The 25782-nt window shown below is 33.7% G+C and overlaps 1 protein-coding gene across 5 annotated transcripts in view; it reads right to left on the bottom strand.

Moving 5' to 3' along the window:
* Positions 1 to 25782, bottom strand: part of Stk3 (serine/threonine kinase 3) — a 272590-nt gene that overhangs the window by 47063 nt on the left and 199745 nt on the right. For 4 of the 5 annotated variants that reach the window (XM_078016883.1, XM_040293823.2, XM_078016884.1 and 1 more), the window contains exon 10: positions 19098 to 19273. In XM_078016883.1, coding sequence (XP_077873009.1) covers positions 19098 to 19273 — 176 coding nt within the window. Of the gene's footprint in view, positions 1 to 14563; positions 15904 to 19097; positions 19274 to 25782 lie in introns of those variants that run through there. The other variant, XM_040293824.2, reaches the window with a different exon arrangement.

The following is a 25782-nucleotide window of genomic DNA, read 5'->3' as shown; positions in this document are numbered from 1 at the left end:
AATAACCTAGTATTTGATTACTGGGAAATTAACAGCCTATCTGATTTCAAAAGATGTTCCAATTAGAAGAGGTACTAATAGAAAAGTATGTTCTGCAGAGAAGTCAAGGGTGTGGTTGGATATTTTTTTGCTGTTGCTAAAGAGATTAGGTGTGTGAGTCATGGATCCCCTTGATCATCTCACAGAAATCAGGAATAGTGGATTATCCAGAAAGATCTGTGAAGAACCTTCTTGTCTAATGACATACACCAAGGATCCACAATGTTTTTGAGAATGTTGTACCAGCACAACACTCCCAGCTTGGACTGAGACAGGAATAGGATAAAATTAAGGAAGGTTGTCAGGTTCTCCAAATTCTACAGGTTCAAAACAGGCTGATAAAACTACTTAACAACAATTAATGTACTTTCCTTCAAGAAAAAGGAAAGTTGCTCAAAAGGTAGAGCCTCAGGCACAAAGGGCAAAAAAGCCTTGAGCCATAGAGGATTACTTCCAGGCCCTGAAACATAATGGAATTTTCACTACTGGAGTTTGAAATTACTTAGGACCTCCTATCATTTTACTTTGGGGATGTCTATAAGTGTTATCCCATGCCTTTTCTATTATTTATTGTATTTTGGGGGCAAATGACTTGTTTTCTAATTTTACACATCCACAGATAAGAGGAATTTTGTCCCAGGACAGGTCGTAACTACAGAATAACTCACGCCTCATTTTTTAAAAATTTATTTTTTAATTTTAGTTGTTGATGGACTTTTATTTTATTTAGTTTTTATATGTGGTGCTGAGAATTGAACCCAGTGCCTCACACATGATAAGCAAGCATTCTACCACTGAGGTATAACCCCAGCCCCTCACTTAATTTAGATGATGAAATTTGGGACTTTTAAGCTGATAATATTTAGATGAGATTTTAAATTCTGAGTTGGTGCTAGAGCAAGTTGACACTTTGGGGAATACTGGGATAAGAAGAACTCCCAAGAACCAGAGGGCAGACTGTGGGAAGCTGCATAACAGCCTCCCAAAATGTTCATGTCCTGATTCCTAGAAACACTTGATATTACTTTATATTGTAAGGACTTTACAGATATTAATTAAGGGTTTTTTTTTGGGGGGGAGGTTGGTACCAGGGATTGAACCCAGGAGTGCTTAATCACTGAGTCACATACTCAGCCATTTCTTTTTAAGATATTTATTTTTTAGTTGTAGGTGGTGGACACAATATCTTTATTTCATTTTTATGTGGTGCTGAGGATTGAACCTAGTGCCTCATGAGTGCTAGGTGAGCACTCTATCACTGAGCCACAACCCCAGCACCCCCAGCCATTTTTTTGTGTTTTATTTAGGGATAGTGTCTGGCTGAGTTTCTTAGGGCCCTCATTAAGTTGCTGAGGCTGGCTCTGAACTTGAGATCCTCCTGCCTCAGCCTCCCAAGCTGCTGGGATTACAGGACTGCACCACTGCAATTGGTTATTTTAAGAACCTTGAGACAGGGAGATTATCTTGGATTATACAAATGCACCTAAAATACAATCACAAGTATCCTATAGGGGACAGAGAGAGAGAGAGAGACAGAGGAGGATTTTACATAGAAGATAAAGATCATGTAACAGAAGCAGAATATGAAAGCAAAGATGCTACACCATTAACTTTCAAAATTGAGACTGGGCTTTGACAATGATTCAAGGAATGCAGCTTTAGAGGCTGAAAAACAATACAGGTTCTCTGCTAGAGCCTTTCAGAGAGTACAACCCTGTGGACAGCTTGATTTAGACTCCTAAGATTTTGTTCATATTTCTCTCCTCCAGAACTGCTAAAAATTTTTTTCTATTGTTTTGAGCCACTAAATTTGTGGTAATTTGTTACAGCAGCCAGAGGAAAGTAATAACAGACTTCTTTCCTTTTCTAAACAAATTCATTCCTCTGGAGAGCCCCTGGAAAATCCATTTAGTCTCAAGGTTAAAAACCATATATATAAGACAACTCCTAAATTACAGCCTAAACCTAAATTTGCATATATAACTGTGTACTTGAAGGTAGAATATAAAAGATGTATTTCACACTAAAATCTGAACTCCTGATCCTTTCCCACCCGATAGGCTCCACCCACATTTCCCCACAACTTGGTTATACGCAACTCTATCCTGGTTTTCTTCAAAGATCCTAGAAATCATCCTGAATCTTCTATTTCTTTCATTCTCATTTCCAACCAATCTTAGAATCCTGTTGTCTTGTATCTTCAAAATTATCAAGAACCTGATTGAATCTTACTGCTTTCAGTGCTGTTTCACTACATGATTGTTTCTACATTTGTACACTAGATTGATTCTCAAATATGGCCAGAGTAAACTTTTTAAAGTCAATCTATATAGATCAAGTTATTTCTCTATGGCTACTTATTTCTTTTAGAATAAATGCCCTAAACCTATGATGCCTTCAAGACCCTACTATTTTGTCCACCCTGTCATTTCAACACCCTACTCTCCTGACTTAATCTTTTTATGCTCTGGTCCTCATTCACTCACTTCCCACAGATGTGTCTCTTTGCTGTTCTCCCAATACACCAAAAGAAGCTTCCACTTCAGAGATTTTGCAGGGTTGATTCTTCTACTGGAACATTATTTCTCCAAATATCCATGTGTTCACTCCCTGCTTGATCCTTTACCTTCTTTTAAGTCTTTACTCAAATGTCTATCTCAATAAAGCCTCTCTAAGAATCCTATTAAATACTGTAAACTCCTCCCCCTAACACAGGCCCCACCTGACTCCCTGCCCCCATAGCATTTATCATCTTTTATCATATGGTATAACTTACTAATTTATTATTGTGATTTTCTCCATTAGAATATACACTCTAATGTGAAGGTAGAGATTTTTGTTTGGTTTATTTACTGATATATCACCAATATCTAGAAAAGTGTCAAACATATATTAGTCACTTTTGGCTATTTTTGACACCTTGCAGTTCCATATACAACTCAGAAGCAACATAGTTCTACAAAAAACTATTTTGACATTGTTGAATGAATTCTGAACAATGATGAAAGCTTATCATCCTTACACCTACCCTCTCAAAACAAACAAACAAACAAAACATACAAGAATCTACATATGTTAACAACTTCAGTCACTTGTGGAAGCTTTTTAAAGAACTAAATCACAGAAGAATACGCAAAATAAAACCAGCAAGACCAAATAATGTATTGTTTAAGAACATATGTGTAGATGGTAAACATTCAAAGAAAGGAACAGAATTACCACAAGATCAAAGACAGTGTATATATTTCTATGGGGAAGGGAAGAGGATATATAGGGGGCTCCCAAGGAACTGTAATTTATTTTTCTTAGGTGGTAAAAATTTGGGTATATGAAATTATTCGTTAAACTATACATTACAATGTCTGGTGTACAGTATATAAGGGTATAAATAGAAATATAAGAATTACAAAAGGTAAAAACAGAAACAAATACAAATAAAAGCAAATGCAGAAAAACAAACAAAAACCTTATATATGCTAAATCTTGGGTTTAGTATTTTTAAATGCTGTATGCCTTGCCAAAAGACATAGTTTAAAAAAAAGACATGTATATATTTTCTCTCTTTATTATAATTTCAAATATTGAGAGAAAATAATGTATACATTCTCATAACTGCTTTCTTTCAATAACTAACATTTTACCTGTTTTGCTTGCTTCTTTGCTTTCTACACACACATATAAAATTTTAAAATTTTGAACCATTCTGCACAATACTGTGTGCAGAAAGAATATCACAGCACTTCTCATCTAAATACTTTAGCATGCATCTTTTAGGAATAATACATTATCACGCTGGGGCTGTAACTCAGTGGCAGAGTGCTTGCTTGGCACACCTGAGGCACTGGGTTCTATCCTTAGCATGGTATAAAAAAATAAGCAATTAAAATAGAGCTGTGCTGTCCATCTACAACTACAAAAAAATTAAAATAAAAAAGAATACTTTATCACAGAATTACTTCCATGCTTAAGAAAATGGTTGTTAAATCTATAAAATATCTAATATCCAATAAATATACAGTAAGAATGGAAAGTCTGGGAAATATGCCTATCTATTTATCTATCTATAACCTAATTGAAAAGTTACCCATCAAGTGCTTAAAAATCTACATTCACAGCATTAAAATAAGCTACCTTGTGACAAAAAACATTTCAATTAGATGATTACTATGCAGATTGGAAAATCCAATGAAAATACCTCCATGATGTTATTAAAAATTACTTTGATATATTTAAAATTTTGATTTGAATGAATTCTATTAATCAAACAGCATTTTTAGCAACAATTTAGCAAAAATTATTTCATAAACTGAAACCAGAGTTCATCACTGATTAAAACTTTTAAACTTTAAATTGACCAGGAAGCAAATAAATAGTGGGAAATAAAACAAATACTGAATGAGAAGTAGTATGAAAAACAGTCTTTCAACAAGAGTGCAATTAAACCTAAAATTTATCAATATTAAATGGTCACCCATATATTAAAATTAATATTCCATTTTCTATCAAAAATTCTATTTTCTACTCAAGAAGTTATCATGTAACAAAATATTTAAAATTAATAATCTAATATTTTTGATCATTTGCTAAGACTTTATTTGAAATATAATATCTAATGCTCCTTGACATTTGACTCATTTCTTTTTAAATAAAAATAAGTTCTCTACTTTAAAATTCTGTAGGGTTCATTATCAGGATATTTTGTAAAATGTGACATGGGGTAAATTCAAAAGGAAGGTTTAAAAAGGAAAGTACTAGCTTCTAAATGAATCCTGTTAATACTGGTGATCAGGAAACTCATGAATATAAATCAAAGCAGAAACTGGTAAAATGGAAAAACAATCTCAATACTTGTTATTCTAATGCACAAGAATTTCTATAATAAAGAAAGTATCACTAGGGATATTAGATGCCATTTTCTTATGTGGTATTAAGTACTATTGGGCTGGGGATGTGGCTCAAGCGGTAGCACGCTCGCCTGGCATGCGTGCGGCCCGGGTTCGATCCTCAGCACCACAAACAAACAAAGATGTTGTGACCGCCGATAACTAAAAAATAAATATTAAAACTCTCTCTCTCTTTCTCTCTCTGTCTCTCTCTTAAAAAAAATCCCTTAAGTACTACTAACAGTCAAACTCAATTTAATACTTAATCCAGAGCACACCACAAATATGCAAGTCATATTTTTGTCTATGTCAGAAGACATTTATGTATGATATTTTTCTCCTTCTGATTTCTTACCCAGTTTTGCAAACAATTACAATATTTTTACCAGGCCCAAAATCCCAAACCCCTTATATTCAATCATAGATTTCCCTTCTTTTTTTAGTCCCTGAAACATCAGAGGATTAAAAAAAAAAAAAAACTGTAAATAAATCCTAACTAGTTACAAGGCTAATTTCTAGCTACTCTCATGAATAGGAACTATAGAGCTTTTCAACTATTAATCATTTATAATAAATATCCACTTTTTAAAAAGAATTTAACCTTTATTTTATTTATTTGCTTTTATGTGGTGCTGAGGATTGAACTCAGGGCCTCATCCATGCTAGGCAAGTGCTCTACCATTGAGCCACAACCCCAGCCCTAACTCCAGTTCTTTCAGCTAGAATTCACATTTGAACAAACAAGAAAATGCCAAACTGAAGGTAAATATGTCAAATTTAAAATCATTCTTACAAGTAATTAATTCTCTGTTAAATTTAATAAAGTAGCTAGCAGATGGGGTAGGGGGAATTCTATTTGCTTTGAAGTATATAGTACCTTATTATCTTAAATTCTTCTCTTTGAAAAAAACTATTTAAATCTTTATTAACTGATCTGTAAGAATTATCAGTCTGGTCCACATGACTACATAATCTTATGTACCTATGGCCACCAGAAATTCTAATCTCACAGACAATGAATTCTGAATGTCAGTGAGACATTGCTGCTCAATCAAAAATGACTTCCATTAAAACTTAATATTTTAACTTTCTTGAAATTTTTAAAAGCTTTTCCATTTCTACTACAATCTGGTTTTTTAGATCAGTGGTATCTGGTCAGTTTATCTATGGGTAAATAATTAAGTGTTCACGTATCTATCATTAGGGCCAAGAAATAGTATTCTTGAAAAAATAGGGAGAACTTCATGTTTCCCCTACTGATCTCACTCCAAGACACCAGAACTAGAACATCATTGATTCCTACGGCTCATGTAAAGGAACACAGAGATTAGGGAATAAGGGCTTCTAGTCAAATGTATCAATGCCTCACCTTGAAAAGGAGAGGAGTTGAACTGATAGAATGGAAAGGAGCTACAGTGGGCTGGGGCTCAGTGGTAGAGCGCATGCCTAGTGCGCGCAAGGCCCTGGTTTCAACCCTCAGCACCAAATAAAAATAAATACATAAAAACAAAGGTATTAAAAAAAAACAAAAGGAGATAGAGCTGCTCATTTCTAAAGGAGAGTTTAGTGATAAAGGAGACCAAGAGAAAATTATCACTCCAAGAAAATCATACATAATAGAGACACACTACAACAGTTAGAACCAGATTATGCCAGTGTAATACTACTGTCTTGAGATAACTAGTGTGACCCCTGCCTCTTCTATCCTTCTATACTGCCCCCTCCTCCACCTCTTCATGAGCTAAACCAGAAGACCACCAAAAGTCACTTAGGTGGCTTTTCCTAAGGTGTAGAATGGGTAAGAAACAGGTAAGATTTAAATCAAATATGAGATTAAAGATTTTAACTTCAGACTTTTACTAACCAAAAATGATCAAAAAGGTGTAACACCTGTCTAAAGTCATAGTTAAGGGGCAGAAAAGAAAAATTAGAAAGATAATGCTTCAAAGGAGATTTGTTTAAAAAAAAAAAAAGAAAAGAAAGGGCGGGGAGGCATTTCAGGTATATACTCCGTGAGTTGTAAAAGTGCTATATCATTTATTTACACATCCTGACACTAGGAAAAATCCTCAAAGAACTGCTAACAAAAAACCTGATAGCCCAAACTATTCTTTAAATTCAAGGACAGGCTGATATATACCCCACCCCACCCACAAGAAACAAACAAGCAGTAACATCTATGATAAATTCTCAGGTGACAGCTGTAATCTGCCTTCACTTAATTTAACCTTTTTTGGTTGAACATACACCCAATGCTAGATAAAGCCAGTCTCCTCTCCTCACTGATCCTACTCTGCCACCTTAAACATGGAAATCCTTTGAAATCCGTTTTTTTGTTGTTTATTTCTTTGTTTTGGTACTGGGAATTGAACCCACAGGCACTTCACCACTGAATCACATTCCCAAACTCTTTTTTATATTTTATTTAGAGAGAAGACTCACTTAGGTACTTGGTACCTCGATAAATTGCTGAGGCTGGCTTTGAACTCACAATCTTCCTACCTCAGCCTCTCAAGCGCTGGGATTATAGGCATGTGCCACTGTACCTGGCTCTTGAAATCCATTTTTGATAATCATTTCTTATTACTCCAAGGCTCTTTCTGGTTAATTTCATATATATAAAGTGTGTGCACATACATACATATATAATTTTTAATGATGCATTGTAATTATACATACTAGTGGGATTCACTGTTACACATTTGTATGTCATGAACTCTTCCCACACTGAATATTCCCCAGTTTACAGGTTCATTCTGTATTTTCAACTACCTAGTGGATTTATATGTAGTCCAGGCATGGCAAACTTAACACATTCACATTAGAACTTATTAGGTGGCCCTCCACATAAAACCCATTCTTTCCACTTTTTCTACTCTTTGCTTCAAACAAGAGCAATACCATCAAACTAATTCTCTAAATCAGAAAACTTCCTCTTTGCCCTATTTCTCTGACATAACTGGCCATCAGATCTGGGAGATTTTTAAATGATCTAATATAGATGATTTCTTGAATCAAGTCTCTCTTTACCTTAATCCACTTTGGCAATTTCAAATAGTATTCAATCCAGTATTCCTAGATCTCCAGTGTCTCAAATTCCTGTAAGTTTTACTTTGACACTAAAGACCAAATTTGATAAGTGTTCCTTTGGTAATAATTATGCACTAGCTATTCACTGTCCAAAGGATTAGGGCTAAATCCATGCCAGCTTGGTAGCATGCCTTAACTTGGCAGGATAGGTCCCTGCTGTATCATATCCAGTATCATTCTGCTCAGCAGCTTCCTATCTATGAATCATGGCAAAATGTTTCATAATAGCTCACATTAATGGAGACCTAATAGTTAAAAAATGGAGTCAAGAGGAAAAAAAAAGTATAGGTAACTATAAATATGAAAGACATTCCTTTTATTTTTATTAGAGCTTTATAGTTATACACAGAAGTGGATTCATCCCAACAAACTCATACATGCATGGAAGTCAACTTCAGCTCATGATTACCCCCTTTTCTTCCCTTCTCCCTCCCCCACTCCCATTTCCATCCTCTATACTAGAGTCTTCCTTTTGTCTATTAACTTGTATTTGATTGGTTCTTCATGTTATTGTATCCTTCCCTCCCCCTTTCCTTTATTTTACTATAGCTTCCATATATGAGAGAAAGCATTCAACCCTTGAGTTTCTGAGTTTGGCTAATTTCACTTAGCATTTTTTTTTTTAAATTACATCCATTTACCAGCCATAATTTCATTCCTTTTTGATGGCTGAGTAGAACTCCATTGTGTGTGTATACACACAACAATTTCTTAATACACTCATCTACTGATGAACATCTGGGTTGATCCTATAATTTAGCTATTGTGAATTGTGCTGCTATAAACATTGATGTGGCTGTGTGGATGTAGTATGCCAATTTTAGATCTTTGGGGACAATACCAAGGAGTAGGATAGCTGGGTCATATGGCAATTACATCCCTGGTTTTCTGAGGAATATCCAAACTGCTTAGGAAAGAAATTCTTTAAAGTGAAACGTGAATTTTTAGCATACTGAAAGAGTTGTTATGCAATGATGACTACTTGGATAGCTTGGATTACTTAATTTCCTTAACTCAAGTTTTTTTTTTCTCCTGAAAGAGTAAAATTCTATAATAAAGGCATATGGGAAAATAGATGTTTGCAGATTTTAGTTGCAATTCACTGGTTTCTGCAAACCAAATAAGAACTTATCTGCACTATATTTCTATTGTGACTTACATAGACATTTAAGGGAAAATCTTTAGTGTTCATAGTCAGGACACAAATGATTAAGTGTTTAAAACCAAAAGTAAGGCAATTTCAAGCATTTTGTTCCGATACTGAAATTGTAAATTAGATTGTAAATTTATTCACACTGAAGAATATAAACATGAGAATATAAAAATGACTGTTTTAGATATCCTCCATTAGCAGAGATAATACACAACAGACTACTCATTTCATTAATACAAGAACATGGCTGGTTATTATTAGCTTTCTTTCATATGTTAAGTATTTGTGTATTTGTAGTTTTGGATATTAGGCAGCTTTATTTGGATTCTCATATTAAGATACAGAATTATAAACTAAATTGGAGGCCTGTGGAATTACAATTTGGTACTCTAACTCAGGTTGCTGGGTTAAATAGTATATTAATAGTATATTGCATATATGTATCATTACTTAATTCATAAAGGAAAAAAGTTTCTTAAAAACTATGTGACAGGGGCTGGGGCTGGGGCTCAGTAGCAGCACACTTGCCTGGCATGTGTGAGGCACTGGGTTTGATTCTCAGCACCCATATAAATAAATAAAAAATAAAGGTCTATCAACAACTAAAAAAAAAAAAACATAAAATAAAAATCTATGAAACAAATCAATGAAATTAAGATATCATTTTTAAACATTTTTTTTTAGTCATTGATGACCCCATTTATTTATTTATTATATGCAGTGCTGAGAATTGAACCCAGTGCCTCACACATACTAGGCAAGTGCTCTACCACTGAGCTACAACCTCAGCCCCAGATATCATTTTTCTAAAAATCTTTCATATGCTATGATACATACATTAGTTTGATATTATCTTTCATTCGTCTTCTTAAGACCTGTCTATAATTCTGGGAAGAAAATATTTCTACTATTGATAGACAAAGTTACAAAACAAGATAACTTTGGTTTTGAATCAAGACAAGGTTTCTAATTTTAAGAAATAGTGGTTATTAATAGAAAATCTTCCATCATGAATAAAGACTTTCTATTATTTTTTTAAATAAGAGAATGATACTATGGAAATGGTACCTAACCTAATAATGTAAGGACATGAAAAAAAGGTGTCAGTTTTTAGTTCAACCAGACCAATAAATGTAATAGGCTCCAAAAGAATAATCTACTTCTAACCATGAAAGATATACATCAGGAAGTATGATGGAAATCAATTATGGAAAGTTTTCTGATATTGAATTACTACTGTGTACATTCTGAAAAGCTGACTTAATTATTAAAGTATCAAAGTAATTTCAGATTTAAAGAAATTTAAATTATGACAGTTTAAGTAAAAACTAATCCATTATAAAAATAATCCACTATAAAAATCACCCTGATAAATGCATTACTAGTTACCTCAAACAATTATAACTTATTTGAAATCTAATGGTTTATTGATTTCAAGAGGTAAACACTATAGGTCATCAGTCTTAAAATAAAAGATTATAAATTAGATTGCCCACTCTTTGATCCTAAATTCCACTATTGGTTAACATTTCTTTTGTTGTCATCACCCCAACAGTCCCCAAAGCTTACTGACTAAACATCCAAAATGAGGTTATGAACAGAAAGCCCTCATAGTCAAAATAACTTTCCCAGACATCAACATTAGCCAAAACATATGCTTGGAGTTCAAAATTTTTTAAAAAATGTAAAGTAGCCAATTTTTAAACACAATCTTCTAAATAAATTATATTTTAAAAAGAACAAATTACTGTGAAGAAAGTTTGTACTTTCTAGAACTCTTTTTTGTTAGACATTTTTCTTTTTGCCATGTGCTTTAAACATCTTAATAAATTCCAACATGGTGACAAGAAACCACATACTGCACCTGTGCTTTCTATTTTAATTAATCCAATAAGTACAGGCTTGCTCATTTTAATTTGTAAAGGAAATGATGATATGCATTTTAACTTAAGGTATGAATTACCTAAATAAGCTGAATTAGCTTAATGTTTCAATAGACTTTGCCTAGACAAACCATGAAATAAAATTTCAGAAACTAGGGATCCTTAAATGTCATTTTTAGAAATAAGAAAGCAAAATGCTCATTCTTCCTCAGGTAGCCAAATGGATTAAATTATACTGAAGAAAGAAATCACTGGAGCAATTCAGAGTCATTAAATTTTTTATCTGTGACTACTATGGAATCTATTAAATCCAGTTTAGTTGCTTAGTGACTATTAACATCAACTTGTACATAAATACTATCTTTGAAGCCGGCCACTTTCCTTTCTGAACAATGGTTATGTTTACCTTAAATATCTCAGTAGACTAATGGTCAAAACCTTACAACAAGTCTACATGTACCTAGACAACCACATGACACAACTGTACACACACTGCACCATCTGTTGGATATGGCTGCCAGCACAATTTCGTGAGCTGGCAAAGGATTGAAATAGTCAAGAATTCTGCAAGTATTTCAAAGTGCAGGCTTCTCATTAATTTTAATTTCCTGTTGGCTCTACAAGGAATGAGTGAGTAGTGAAAGCACAATGTGCCACATACACTCGAGTTTATGCCACATGTACACCTGTAATCATAAACTCTTATCCAGGGGCTATCCACTGGCACATTTAGGATTTTACGTGTTTATTTCTTTTTTACCCTAAAAGAAATAAATCTGAAACATCTACAGTTATCTCTTCATACTTTGCTAATACACTCTCTCACATCTGGAAATACTTGACAATAATCATTTAATTAATGCAAAGCTAATTGATGACAATGTGCTTAAAAACTTCACTCTAAATAAAGTGGTTTCTTCAGTCCACAGAACCAAAAACTGAAGGGAACAAGCAGTCCTTTGACTAAGCAGTACACTACAAGAGAAATTTTTTATCCATCATCTCTTTAAAATGCAAAGACATCATTTGTATTTAAACAAATAAAGTAGATGATAGCAAACTGCCAGTGGGTAAAAAACAAACAAAAAAACAAACAAAAAACCAATTGGTTACTACTGCTGGTTATGTTCTCCTGAAGGTTTTCAGAATCTGTCTTGCTGAGGGCTTTCTAAAGTGCTACCTTTTAAGAGTTCCTGTAATCCACTGCTGTCTCCAGTTTCTTAATTACCCATTTACTACTGAGGGTAACGTTGAAAGGTGAAAAGACCCTGACAAGAAAATGTTTCTCCAGAAGAAGGGAAGACACCCAAAATGCCCATGGTGGCTCCAGCAGCAGGGCTGGTACTTTCTCTTGAGTTTTACTATTTTCTGCATTTTGCAGAAATGACTTGTTTTGTTTTGTTTCCATATAACCCTATTGAATTACCAACTAAGGAATCAGAGGTACGACTGCAGAAAACCTAGGAAAGCCCCAGGCAAGTTTACACTTAGAGGAGAGGATTTGTTTTTCCTCTGCTACAATTATTGAGACTTTTCCTCCAGTACTGCCCAAGGGGATTCTTATATGCCTTAGCTCAAAAGAACAACATGAATTGAATAAATATTTAAGAATCAGAGTAATCAAGAAATGTTAACTGACAATTCAGTTTGGGTCAAAAACAAAATGGTTGATTTACCTAATTCCTCTTATACTAGTAATTATTGTCAATCCAATTTCTTTCTGTTTTAAAAAAATTTGGAACCAATATAGTGGATTTAACAGATGGCTTTTAAAGTTTTTGTTCTTATTCCAAATTCTTTACGTTACCCAAAATATATCTATTTAAATATGATACTGTAATTTTTGCAAAACAAGATCTACATGCGCTCTATTTAACACTAAACAATCTGGATGCTAAGGCTGTTTGGAAATAATTCTAACAAAAACTGAAACATTAGACAAGTGCTATAATAAACAGATTTGCCTTTTACATTTGTTTTGGAAATCTTCAGAGACACAGCCTAAATAGAACTATTTAGTAGAATTAAAATTATTACCACAGGTCAATTAGTTGAAATATACTTTATCGCCCATCTTTATATGATAACCCTCAACTGGTGACATCATAAACTGTATTATCATCTTATTACATCCAGGAACATAAAATGAAATATACTTCCCAGCACATCTAAAAGACAAATGATAAAATGATTTAAAAGAAAAATACATAAATTATATTGCATTCAAGCTTTAAGATAAAAAGTGCTTCCTATTCTGCACATCTGTCTAGCATGTGCCTCAATGAATAAACTTTGCCCTTTAGGAATCTGCTTTGACGATGAAGTGTCCTCTCTTATATTTCTTTCTTGAAACCTATTTTCCTCAAGGCAGAAGGATGAACATTTTATGTCCTGAAAATATGGTCAAAATAAGTTGAGCTTGTTTTAAGCAACTTCTGTTATTCATAGAAATCACACAAAATTCAGTTCTCTTTTGGAAGGTAGCTTTGAGGAGATAACAAAAACCTTAGCACAATTTACACTTTGATGAGTCACATTTTTTAAACATTCTATATCTAATAGATGAGGGAGTGATTAAGACCAGATTTTCTTTATTATTAACAGCTGGTATCTCAAGTGGAAATCTATCTTTGCTTTTAGTCCACATCCCCATTTTGTGAGCAAAGTATTCTACCAAATCACTTCACTGTGCCCACCTATGCCTCTTCTCTAATTATTCTCTCTGTCCCCTTATACACTTATCTTTTGCCATACTCACTATGACTCTTAGAAATTCTTTACGTATCTCCTGGCAATCATCCCTTTATTCATCTTTATTTATTCCCATCTACATTTCCCTCAGTGGCTATTACATTTCATCAAAGGGATGAGAGGGTTGAACAGTTCCAGTTAACAGTATAATAAATGCTGGGGAAGAACTATTCTAGTCACTCCCTTATTCTCCACTCCTTGTTCAAGGCTATCTGCCCTGTAAAAGTCAAAAAGTTAATAACTTTGCAAAAATTGTATCTAGCCATATAATCCCTTCAAATCCCTTTCTTACTGGAAAGGTTCCCTCCCCACTTTTAAAATTTTTACCTTTAATTTCCCACTTTATAGTACTCTTCAATTGAGTAAGTCAACTATTTTGTTAAATGATCTTTCTTAATGTTTCCTGCATTGATTCTTGGTTTTTCTTTTCGTTTCTCTGTTTTATTTCAAGCTTTGCCACAGACCTGATTTCCCCTCTCTCTAGTCAGACCCTATTGACATACAGCTATTGTCAATCAATCCTATATGCTATCCTTAAGATTACTATCTTAAAATGCCTTTCATCATGTTATTCTCCAACTTAAGTTCCTTCAGTAGCTTCCCATTCTCTATGAAATACAAATTCAGACTTTGTCATCTGACTTAGACCCACCTTTCACTTTTATGTCCCATATTGTTCCAAATTAACCACCACAAACTTGAAGGTCTCTACTTGTATTAGTCAGCTTTTCCTCACTATGACCAAAATATCTGGCAAGAACAACTTTGAGAAGGAAATGATTTATTTTTGATCATACAGAGTTGCAGAGTTTTATTCCATGGTTGACCATCTCCATTGCTTTGGACTTGAGGACAGAAAGAGCATCATGGCAGCAGGGCATAGTAGAAGAAAGCTTTTCAGCTCATGGTAGTCGAGAAGGGGCGAGGAGAAGGAGGGAGAGAGACAGACAGAGAGTGAGAACTTGAATGAGAGAGTAAGCAAGCATGCCCTCAAAGAGCGAGCCAGGGACAAGATATAGTCCCCAAGGCCATGCTCCCAGTGACCTTGTGCTCTACTTCTTTAATGTTTTGAACAACCAATAATAAAAATTAAAAAAAAACAACAATGCCCCACTTGCCTAAAGTTTTCACCGCCTCCTAGTAGTCCATTCAGCTACCAAAGGATTATTTCACTGAAGAGGTCAGAGCCCTCATGATCCAATCACTACTCCAAAGCCCTACCTCTGGACATTGCTGCACTGGAAACCAAGCCTTTGACACATGAGCTTTTGGGAGACATTCCGGATTCAAAACAATACTACTTTATTGTCACCCAATATACCTTGTGCTTTTCTACTGCTACACTTTTGGATTTTTTATTTTTTTGGTGGTTGAGGGGATCGAACCCAGAGCCTCATGATGCAAACTGAGGCTCTACCTCTGAGCTACCCTAGCTACCCACCCCTCCACTCCTCCCACCTCCACCCCTGCCCTTTAAGCTTTTATTTTATAACATCAATCTTTGAAAAGACTGCCTTTCTTCTTTCTTCTCTCTTTTTTAGGGGGGGGGTCAGGGTATTGAGGATTGAACCTAGGGGTACTCTATCACTGAGTTACAACCCTAATCCTTTTTATTTTTGAAATAAAGTTTTGCTAAGTTTGAGCTGGCCTCAAACTTTTGCTCCTTCTGCCTCAGCCTCAGGAACTGCTAGGATTACAGGTGTGTGCCACCTTACCTGGCTTATGCTATCCAGATATAGTCTCTCACCATATTATAATTTCATAGATTACTCCATCCCCTTTACTAACTCCCCTCTTATGCCAAATCAAAATTATAACTCTGAATCACAACTTAACACTTCTTGATAAATAAATATGTATAAAATTTATTTTTTTACCCATAGTGCTTAGCCTATGGGTAAAAGCACAAAGTAGTACATTTGTTAAATTAGCTTAATTTTTCTAATAAATTTTGAGATTCCAAGATAAAAGGTCTCTAAAATCTATATTAGGCTGAAAACATTACCAGAATTTACTTGTAAGAGGTAGTTGGCTGGTCTTGGGCTGTAGCTCAGTAGTAGAGCACATGCCTAGCATGTGTGAGGTCCTAGATTAGATCTCAGTACTGGAATACACAATCAATCAAACAAATAAATAAATAAGAGCTAGCCATTGGGAAAAAAAAGACTAAGTTTCGAGAGACAACTGAAGGCTACATGTAAAATACTGTGTGCACATATACAAAAAAATTTAAAAGTAGGGTACTGAAATGACCCTTATCGAACTCACTAAAGTCCTTCCATCTTCTGAATTTAATATTCTAATTTCTCTTGAAGTCTATCACATTTTCTATTAGATTGTTTGCAAAGATAATTTCTATCATTTCTTCCATTTCATAAGGCCCTTTGCATATGTGACTTTGCTGTTTTTCCCAAAATGAGGTGAAATTTATATCCATATACCTTGAATCTGGACTGGCTTTCTGACATATTTTGACTAACATAATATGCAACAGTGACACAACTTATGATTTTATTTTTTTATTGTGGTAAAATATACATTACATTAATTTTAAAAAAATATGTTTAGATCTTTGATCCATTGAGTAGATTTTTTGTATATAAAGTATGGGAAGGGCTGAACTACATTTTTTCATGTGGATATCCAGTTTTCCCAGAACCATTTATTTAAAATGTTCTTTACCCACTGAATGGTGCTATAATTTTGATGCTGAATGTCACCAAAGACCTATGCATTAAAGGCTGGTACTGTTGGAAACTGGTGGAATGTTTGAGAAGTGGGATCTAGTATGAGAATCTTAGGTCATTGGGGGCATGCTCACAAAGGGAACTGAGAGACCCAGCCCCTCTCTTTCTCTCTTGCTTTCTGGTCATGAGCTGAAAAGTTTGCTCTGCTACTTGTTCCCTGCCACTGCCAGCTAACATTCCCACCAGAGGTCTAAAAACAATGGGTTTATGATTATGCACTGTAACTTTTAATAACTTCATAAGTTAATTCCTCAGGTGTAAGAATGAACTTGGTACTCTTCTCAAAATCTTTTGACCACAGATATGAGGATTTAGTTCTGAGCTCTCTATTTTATTCTACTGGTATACCTGTTACTCTGTATGCCAATACCACAGTGTTTTCATTAGAGCAGTTTTGTAGCAAGTTTTGGAATCAGGAAATGAGACCTTCAACTTTGTTTTCTTTTCCAAGATTGTGTTCACTATAAAGGGTACTGTGGAAATCCAAATCAATTTTAGCATGAATTTTTCTATTTTTACAGAAGCACTAGAATTCTGATGTAGATTATATTGAATCTGTAGAACACTTTGGGCAGTATTAATATATTTTTTAAATATTATTTTTTAGTTGTAGTTGGACACAATACCATTATTTTACTTTTATGTGGTACTGAGGATTGAACCCAGGGAACCGCACATGCTAGGCAAGCGCTCTACCACTGAGCCACACAACCCCAGCCCCAAGTTTTATTATCTTAATAATATTAAGTTTTCTAGTCTTTGAATAGGAGATGTCTTGTCTTTTCACATATTCTTTAACTTTTTTCAGCAACATTTTGTAGTTTTTAAATGTACAAGTCTTTCACCTCCTTGGTTAGGAACATTCCTGAATATTTCATTCTTTTTAATGCTACTATAAATGAACAGCATGTATATTCTAAACTGGGATCAAGAGGCCTTGCAAATTCTGTTTTCAAGCTCTCAGAAGGCTGTTACTGCCACATAAAAACCTCAACGGGATCATATGAGCTACCCAACACTCAGCACAACTGCCAGACACATGAGCAGGTAATTTTAGAAAAACTATACAACTGCCTTAGTCAAGCTGGCAGATAAGTACAACCACTTGAGAAAGAAGGATTACTCAGTTAAACCTGACCAAACTGTTATCCCACAAAAAAGTGAGCAAATAAAATAGTTATCTTAAGCCATTAAGTTTTGGGATGGTAGCAAAGAATAACTGAAACTGAATTAAATCACTTTATTTGCTCTTTCTTAATTATGATAATTTATTCATTACTTATAGCTCACTCATTTCAAACCATTTCCCAGAGGCTATTAAGATTTATTCCAACTGAGACAAGACAGAGTTTTTGATGCTAAGTACTCTACATTATTCATCATGTTCATGAATGATTTAAAGCTTGAATGTCAGCATACTAAATAATTTATAATTTTTTTTAAAAGTAGACAACTTAAATGAAATCTTACCAGATCTAAAAAAATGCAGTTTTTTTCCCTAATTTCTTATTTCAATATTGAAAAAACGGTAAACAGGCATTACAACCTGTGATTTACACTAAGATTTGCTAGTAATTATTACTAAACTTTTTGAGGATGGATTTTAAAATTTTATCATGACATTATTAGAAAACTCAAATAATCACATTATTTAGGAGAAAAGTATTTAAACTTAAAAACATTCCAAATCTCAAAGCATTGAGGTATCATGATATCTAGGCAAAATGGCTTAATATTGCTTAAGAATTTTAAAGATATGCATGTATCTAAATTTTTATTTACTTATAAGTTCTGTGTTTATTTAATAAATATAAAACATTACAATTTTATTTGGAAAAAATCTTACAGAATACTATCAAAAGTAAAAAATTATTTAAAAATTACAAAAATTTACTTCATAAAAAATTTTACTCCATTAAAGAATTTATTTTGAGAATCTATTCTTTCAAATTCTGCAAACAGTTGCTTTAAAACTGAGTATCTGTATTCCTTGCACCATTTAAAAGAAATAAATAATAGTGGGCCAAAAGAAATAAAGAAAAATACATAATAGGTGATAAGGCAGTTTTAACTGACGCTTATATGTGACCTAAATACATATAGTACAGGACTATTATTTCTGACAAACCAAGCAGAATTAGCACTCAAGTAGAAACTAATTCAGTTGCTTTCAAAGTCAAAGCAAATTTTTCAAAGTGTATGTCATAAATGCATTTTCATCTTTTATTCTGGTAACTGAGTTTACAGTCAGAAGTATCTCATATTTGCACTATTGAAAAATTCTTTTGTAATAGTTGTCATTTTAGTTTTAAGAAATCCTATATAGTTATCTGAATTTGAGCCATGATTTATTTAACTATAAGCAATTATTTATGTTCTCTGTAAAAATCTTTCTGCAAACAAACTACAATTTCACTATTTCCCTACTCATACACATGGCTATATGTTATATATTAATAGTCCATAATTTGTATTTATAAATTATGTGTCTTGATGTGATGATAAAATACAAATGTAAAAAACATAAGTGGAAGAATTCAAATGTACTTACAAAGTCAAAGTCTCCATCTTGAGGAACTTTCCAGTTATCAGGAAAAACATTTTTGGACATAGGAAAGGGTTCATGCATGTTCTGATTACAGTTTTCATGATTCTTATTCTTGAAGTCTTGCTTATCAAAGTAGTCCATGAAAGATGGTCTTTGTACTTGTGGTGAAGTTGCATTTCCTTAGGAAAACAAAGAACATAAGGAGGGGCATAAGCTCTTACATTTAAAGATATATAATCTTTATTGAAGTGTGATTTTTTTTTATTTATTGGTACCAGGGATTGAACCCAGGGTAACTAAACCACTGAGCCACATCTTCAGCTTTATTTTTTTATTATTATTTTTTGTACCAGGGATTGAACTCAGGGGCACTTGATCACTGAGCCACAACCCTAGCCGTAAATTTGTATTTTTACTTAGAGACAGGGTCTCACTGAGAGCTTGCTAAGTACCTTGCCATTGCTAAGGCTGGATTTGAACTCTTGATCCTCCTGCTTCAGCCTCCCGAGCTGCTAGGATTACAGGCAAGTGCCACCATGCCCAGCTGAAGTGTGATTTTTAAAATTGAGCCATATAATAAATTAGTACTGTACAAAATCAAATCCAAATATCAATTTATGAAGAACAAAGTAAAATAAAACACACATTTAAAAAAGTATCCAAACCAAATAAAAATTAAACTGATAAACAGATTTAAAATATTCTCAGATTATAGAAATATTTCAGATTTTCAGCAGAATAACATCTTATTAAAAATCATATCAGATGTCTTTGAAATTTGTCAAAGAAAATGAACTTTAAAAATCCAAGTGTTTTTGGTGTTCTTTTTTACATTTAATCCTGTATTATTATTGTAATTAACAAACTTTCAGCTGTCACAAATTATAGAACTTACTCAGGATTTCTCTTACACCAATTTCACTACTCCCTCAATCTCACTAGCTGTTTTCCTTCTCTCTAAACTTTCAAGGCTTTGTCTGACATATTTATATGCATGTCTTCCACAGCTGTTTTCTCCAGCCCAGACCTTGCTCGTAAGTTATATCCATTTTATAACTGCTTGCTGTTATACTACTTAATCTGAGATGATTTTGAGTTACTAATCACCAATTCTGAAACTAAATACAATAATTTTTTCCCTTAAATATGCAGACCCTCCCAAACGTTCTATCCTGGTTAAGGTCAAAATTATTTATTAAATCTCCCAAAGTAATAAAGTTAAGAATTAACTAAAATACATCTCAACATATTGAGGCAAGCAAGTAGACCCTACACCCTCAGACAGAATAAGGGCTTCAGAGAAGGGAAAGAAGGAATGAGACCATGCTATCCTAAAAGGAGACACTGGGCCTGAGGAATATAGTGTCATTGTCCCTGACAGCTTCAACCCCGACACCTCTTTTGTAGCTAGAATGTCCTCTTACTTTTCCTAACAACTTCAGCCACAAGAACTCTTCCTTACCCCTACCTGTAGCAACAGCTGAGCACCAGATTCACCCTTATTTCAAGTACTATTCCTATCCTGAATAGACGTGCCAAACCATAGGTTGGATTCATCCTCTTAATTTTGTAAATAAGGGATTGAAATTATACATTTCTGATTGGTGTATTAAGCTCAGAGCTTGAAGAGCTTGATTGGTAAATGCAAGTATCCCTCACCCCACCAATCATCTGTACTGGGCCATCAGTTATACCTTTAAAAACCCCTGGATAACAGACATCCACTGGCATCCCTCTTTTGGGACCCCTCTCTCTTTGGGAGCTCTGATTTCTATTACTCTAATAAATCCTGTTACTTTACTCTTACCCTTGTGTCTGTGGATTTCATTATTCAAATTTGTGAGACAAAGAATCAACTGGACATCTACACTCTTTGTGTTACAACATCAAAATGATCATTAAATGTTTTTTCAAAAAAATATTTTTAGTGGTAGATGGATATAATACCTTTATTTACTTATTTTTATGTGGTGCTAGGGATCGAACCCTGTGCCTCACATGTTCTAGGCGAGCACTCTACCACTGAGTCACAAGCCCAGCCCCTGATCATTACATGTTTTTAATTCTTCTATTCATGAGTTGTTAAAATTAACCCTTTTTCTCTATACATCATTGCTATTGTCTAAGTTTAGTTTCTGATGATTTCTTGCCAAAGTCATCATACAGCCTCCAAACTGGTCTCCATGCTTCCAGTAGTTCAGTTTTGATTTTATACTGTCAACATAGTGACCTTTGTAAATACAAATCAAACCATGTCATTGTTCTTGCTTAGAATCTTTCAATCAATTCCCAATTTTTTATACCGAAGAATTGAAGTGGGAAATAAACATTTAGAATAACTAGATTTTTAATCTGGCAGTGAAGGTATTGATCAGTAGTCTCCAAATTGGATTCCTTAAAGCTCTAGGACTCCAAATAAATGTTCAAGGACCACCAAGAAGGCATTTTCCTCAAATTTTCCAAATAGAAAATAAGCTACCTTCTTGAAAACTTCATGAGGGAATACAGGACATTCAAATCTCTCCTGTAGTTTACACTCATGTTCCAAACAAATTCCTCTGTCACATATTTGTCTCTCAGATTTATGAAAACAGATATATGGCTCCTATCTTGCCTATTTGTTTTTCAGATGAAACAGCCCCATTTTCTTTCGTGTGACATGTTTTTTCAGACTCATCACCATCTTGTTTACTTGCATATGGGGACAGGTCAGTCTTGCAATGTTCCTATAAATTGAACCATAGTATTCATAATAGTGATCTGGCCAATCTAAAATGCTTTTTGCAATAGTATCAGTTTAGCTTAAAACTACCAGTACTACTATGACAACTTAGTAACATTGCTGGCTGAGTATGATATAAGGTCATTCTGGTCAAAAGACTGCAATTCCAAAAATATCTTTAGGAATATAGAATGAATTGGAACTGATATCTATTTTCTGAGGTAAATGCAAGATTATGCAATTCTCTAACAGCAACAACCAAAAAAAAATAGTGAGATGAGGAAGATGGAATTGTCAGACAAGCATCCCTTCTGCCCTTTCCTTTCCCTGGCTCTTAGATTTCTGTGTGTGTTATTTGGCAGAACTGGAGTGTAGGTGATTTTGCTTAGGTGAGGACACAAGAGAAAATGGTAATGATGGCGTTTATTCATTTAAAAATTTTTATCTCATTGCCTAAAAATGACATAATTTCTCCTATCAAACAAAGTTTTTATTGACTTAATGGAGTAGGTGTTTTTCTTTTTTAAACTGTGGTAAAAATTACATAAAATAAAATATACCATCTTAAATTTTGTTATATACCCAAAAGATTAAAAAAGGGTCATGAAGAGATAATAGAGGTATTTATACATTCATGTTCTTTTATAGCATTATTCACATTAACTAAAACATAGAAACTACCCAACAGTTCACTGACAGAATGGATAAGCAAAATGTGAAGAAGGAAATTCTGACACATGCTACAACATGGATGAGACTTAGGATATTATGCTAATGGAAATATGCCAGTCACAAAGAGACAAAAATTGCATGATTTTATTTAGAATAACTACCTAGAGTAGTCAAAATCAGACAGATTCCAAGAAGCCAGAGAGAACAGAAATTGGGGAGTTAACATTTAAATGGGTATATTTCAGTTCGAGAAAGTAAAATTCTAGAAGGTGAAAGGAATAGCTAGATGTAGTTAATCATTAGATGTTTTAATTCTACTAAGTCTTTTTCTATATATGTATAGATCCTTATGTATAATCCCAGCTACTTGGCAGGCTGAGGCAGGAAGATCTCAAGTTTGAGGCCAGTGTCTGGCAACTTGGCAAGACTCTATCACATATAAAAAATGAAAAGGGATGGGGATGTAGCTCAGTGATAAGAGTGCCGCCCTAGTACCCGTGAGGCCCTGGATTGACTCCCCAGTACTCACCTCCCATCTCCCGACACACAAAAAAGTATGAAGATGGATAGTGGTAGTGTTTGCACAATATTATGTATTGAATACTTCTGAACTGTACAGTTAAAAATGGTGAAGACACTAAATTACTTTTCCATTTTTATTAGGGTAAAATACACATAAATAACATTTAACCATTTTAAGTATATGGTTCAGTAGTATTAATATTACTTTTATTACTACTTATGTATTACTTTTTCAGTACTATTACATATAACCTCCAGAATTCCTTTCATCTTATAAAACTAAAATGCTGTACCCATTAATCAAAAGCTCCCCATTTCCCCTCTCCTAACCCCTGCCAACTACCATTTTATTTCTTTTTTTTAATCTCACTACTTTCTACCTCATATTAGTAGAATCATTATAGTATTTCCTTTTGTTTAGGACTGGCTTATTTCACTTAGCATAATGTCCTGACGGTTGATTCATGTTGTACTATGTGTCGGAATTTCCTTACTTTTCAGGGATAACTAATATTCCATTGTGTATGTTACATCACATTTTGCTTATCTATTCATCTGTCAATGGACATTGGGTTGCTCTTATCTTTTAGTTATTGGGAATCATGTGTTACAATCATGGGTATATAAATATATCGTAGACACACAGCTGACTGTGATTTTAAGTTAACCATCAATTTAAGTTAACTAAGTCTTTTTCTATATATGTATAGATCTTTATTTGCAAGTGATCTTAATTTAATATCTACACAGAAACCTTTTACATTTTCTTGTGGGTATTTTGATGGATGAGCTTCAATTCTGATCAACTGAATCACGACACAAAGTAGATGTGTGAATAATATAACTATTAGTAATATGCTTATTTAATTTTTTCAAAATCTGAATTACATATTTTTTATTTCATTTTTTACTGATTTTTAAAAATAAATGACAGTGGAATGCATCACAATTCTTATTACACATATAGAACACAATTTTTCATACCTTTGGTTGAATATAAGGTATATTCACACTAATTCATGTCTTCATACATATACTTTGGATAATAATGTCTTGTTTCTGTCTTAACCTTTCATTAAATTGTAAGATCCCTAATACAGGAACCTACACCCTGAATAATTTCACAAATAAGATACCTCTGACTATCAATGATGTTTCTATCTACCCAGAAGTTCAATCTCTATAAACCTGAAAAGGAGCTATGAGATACTATGTGTTTTTTCATCATTATTTTTGAATTGGTGGAAGCTACTGGTCTTTCATGACTATCAACTGTACTGTGATAATATACTTGAGATATTATTATAATTAGAATAACTGCCCCAGTAGAATCAAGAAGAATATGATATTCAGAATATGCATGTACTAGAAAAATAGAGGATGATCCTCAATACAACTCTTTCTCTAAATACCCATTCTCTAATTCCAGGTGTTAGAATGCTTAAAAATTAGTGTGATAAAATATATGGAACCCATATCATACCAATTGAAAAGATACTGAGTTACTCAAAATTAGAATAGTATAAAGCAACAGTATTTGTGGCAAACTCTATAAACTTAGAGTATCGTCATATTTCACATGCAAAAATAAATAAAATAAATTTTAAAAACCTAACCAACCAACCAAACAAAAGCTCCTTTCGTACAGTTCATCAGGATAATGGCCAAAGCTACCTTTAAATTACTAATATGTTAAGAATGGAAATACATATCTCATATATATTTGCAGAAGACAAGGTGTTCTATTTCAACAATCAATAAATATGTTAAAAATCAAGATTTTGTTTTTATGGTGTCCAACTTCAACTTTGCTTCCTGAAATCCCAGAAAGAAACAGTGAAGGGAAGGAAGTAGTTAATTTGACAAGATTTTATGACTGACATTTGGACAGGACACAAATAATCCAATGACAGATTTTTAAGTATCCTTGATTTGTCTTTGGGCCTCATCATTAATAAGACATATTTCTCTATCTCCAGAATGAAAATTTTGTTTCTATGGCAACCTTTTATTCCAAAATAGTGTTCAGAAATTTAACCTTGGTTATTCTACACATCTGCCCCATTTTATGAGAAAAAGGTGGAAAACATATTGAAGTGTGGCTAAACTTAACAAACTTTCTACAAAATACTTAAAAAAATCAAGTCAAAGTGGGGAGTAGGGTAAGGAGATATCCCATGAAGAAATCATTTGAGCAATATTCTTTTCTTCTTTTGCATGCTTGCACACATGCCCCTTTCTCCTTCTTAAGAGATGAGTAATTTTTTTTGGTTGAACTGGGGATCAGACCTAGGGCACCATGCCTGCTAGACACAAAATAAACTGAGCTACACTCCCAGTCCAAGAGTAATTCTATAATGGAATTGCATTTTATTCCAAAATTCTGATTTGCATCAGAAAGTCTTAAAATGAGTAATACACATAAAGACATCTACAAAGTTGAACTTTCAGTACAATAAGCGTTATTAATGTTACATAGAAAAGTCAGAATCAGAGGACAGGGAAAATAGGATTCTAGAGAAACTAACTCAGAAAATTAAGAAACCCATGAAGATCACCATTATCAACTGACAAAGGAATAGAAATGTTTCACTGAAGTATATTTCTAGATAGGTTTTTTAAAAAGTAAATTCAAGGGCCTTGGAAAACAAACAGGGACACATACAAATGGCACTTCTAATCCACTTTAGAAAACAGCACTCCACAACCACTGTCCCTACCCCAAATCTTTCTCCTCTCTCCACACAGGGCCAGGATCACATTGCTCTTACT

This window comes from Ictidomys tridecemlineatus, chromosome 7 (assembly GCF_052094955.1).
Source record: "Ictidomys tridecemlineatus isolate mIctTri1 chromosome 7, mIctTri1.hap1, whole genome shotgun sequence".
Lineage (NCBI taxonomy): Eukaryota > Metazoa > Chordata > Mammalia > Rodentia > Sciuridae > Ictidomys > Ictidomys tridecemlineatus.
Note: the sequence above shows the minus strand (reverse complement) of the source record. Positions and strands in the feature narration are given on the sequence as shown.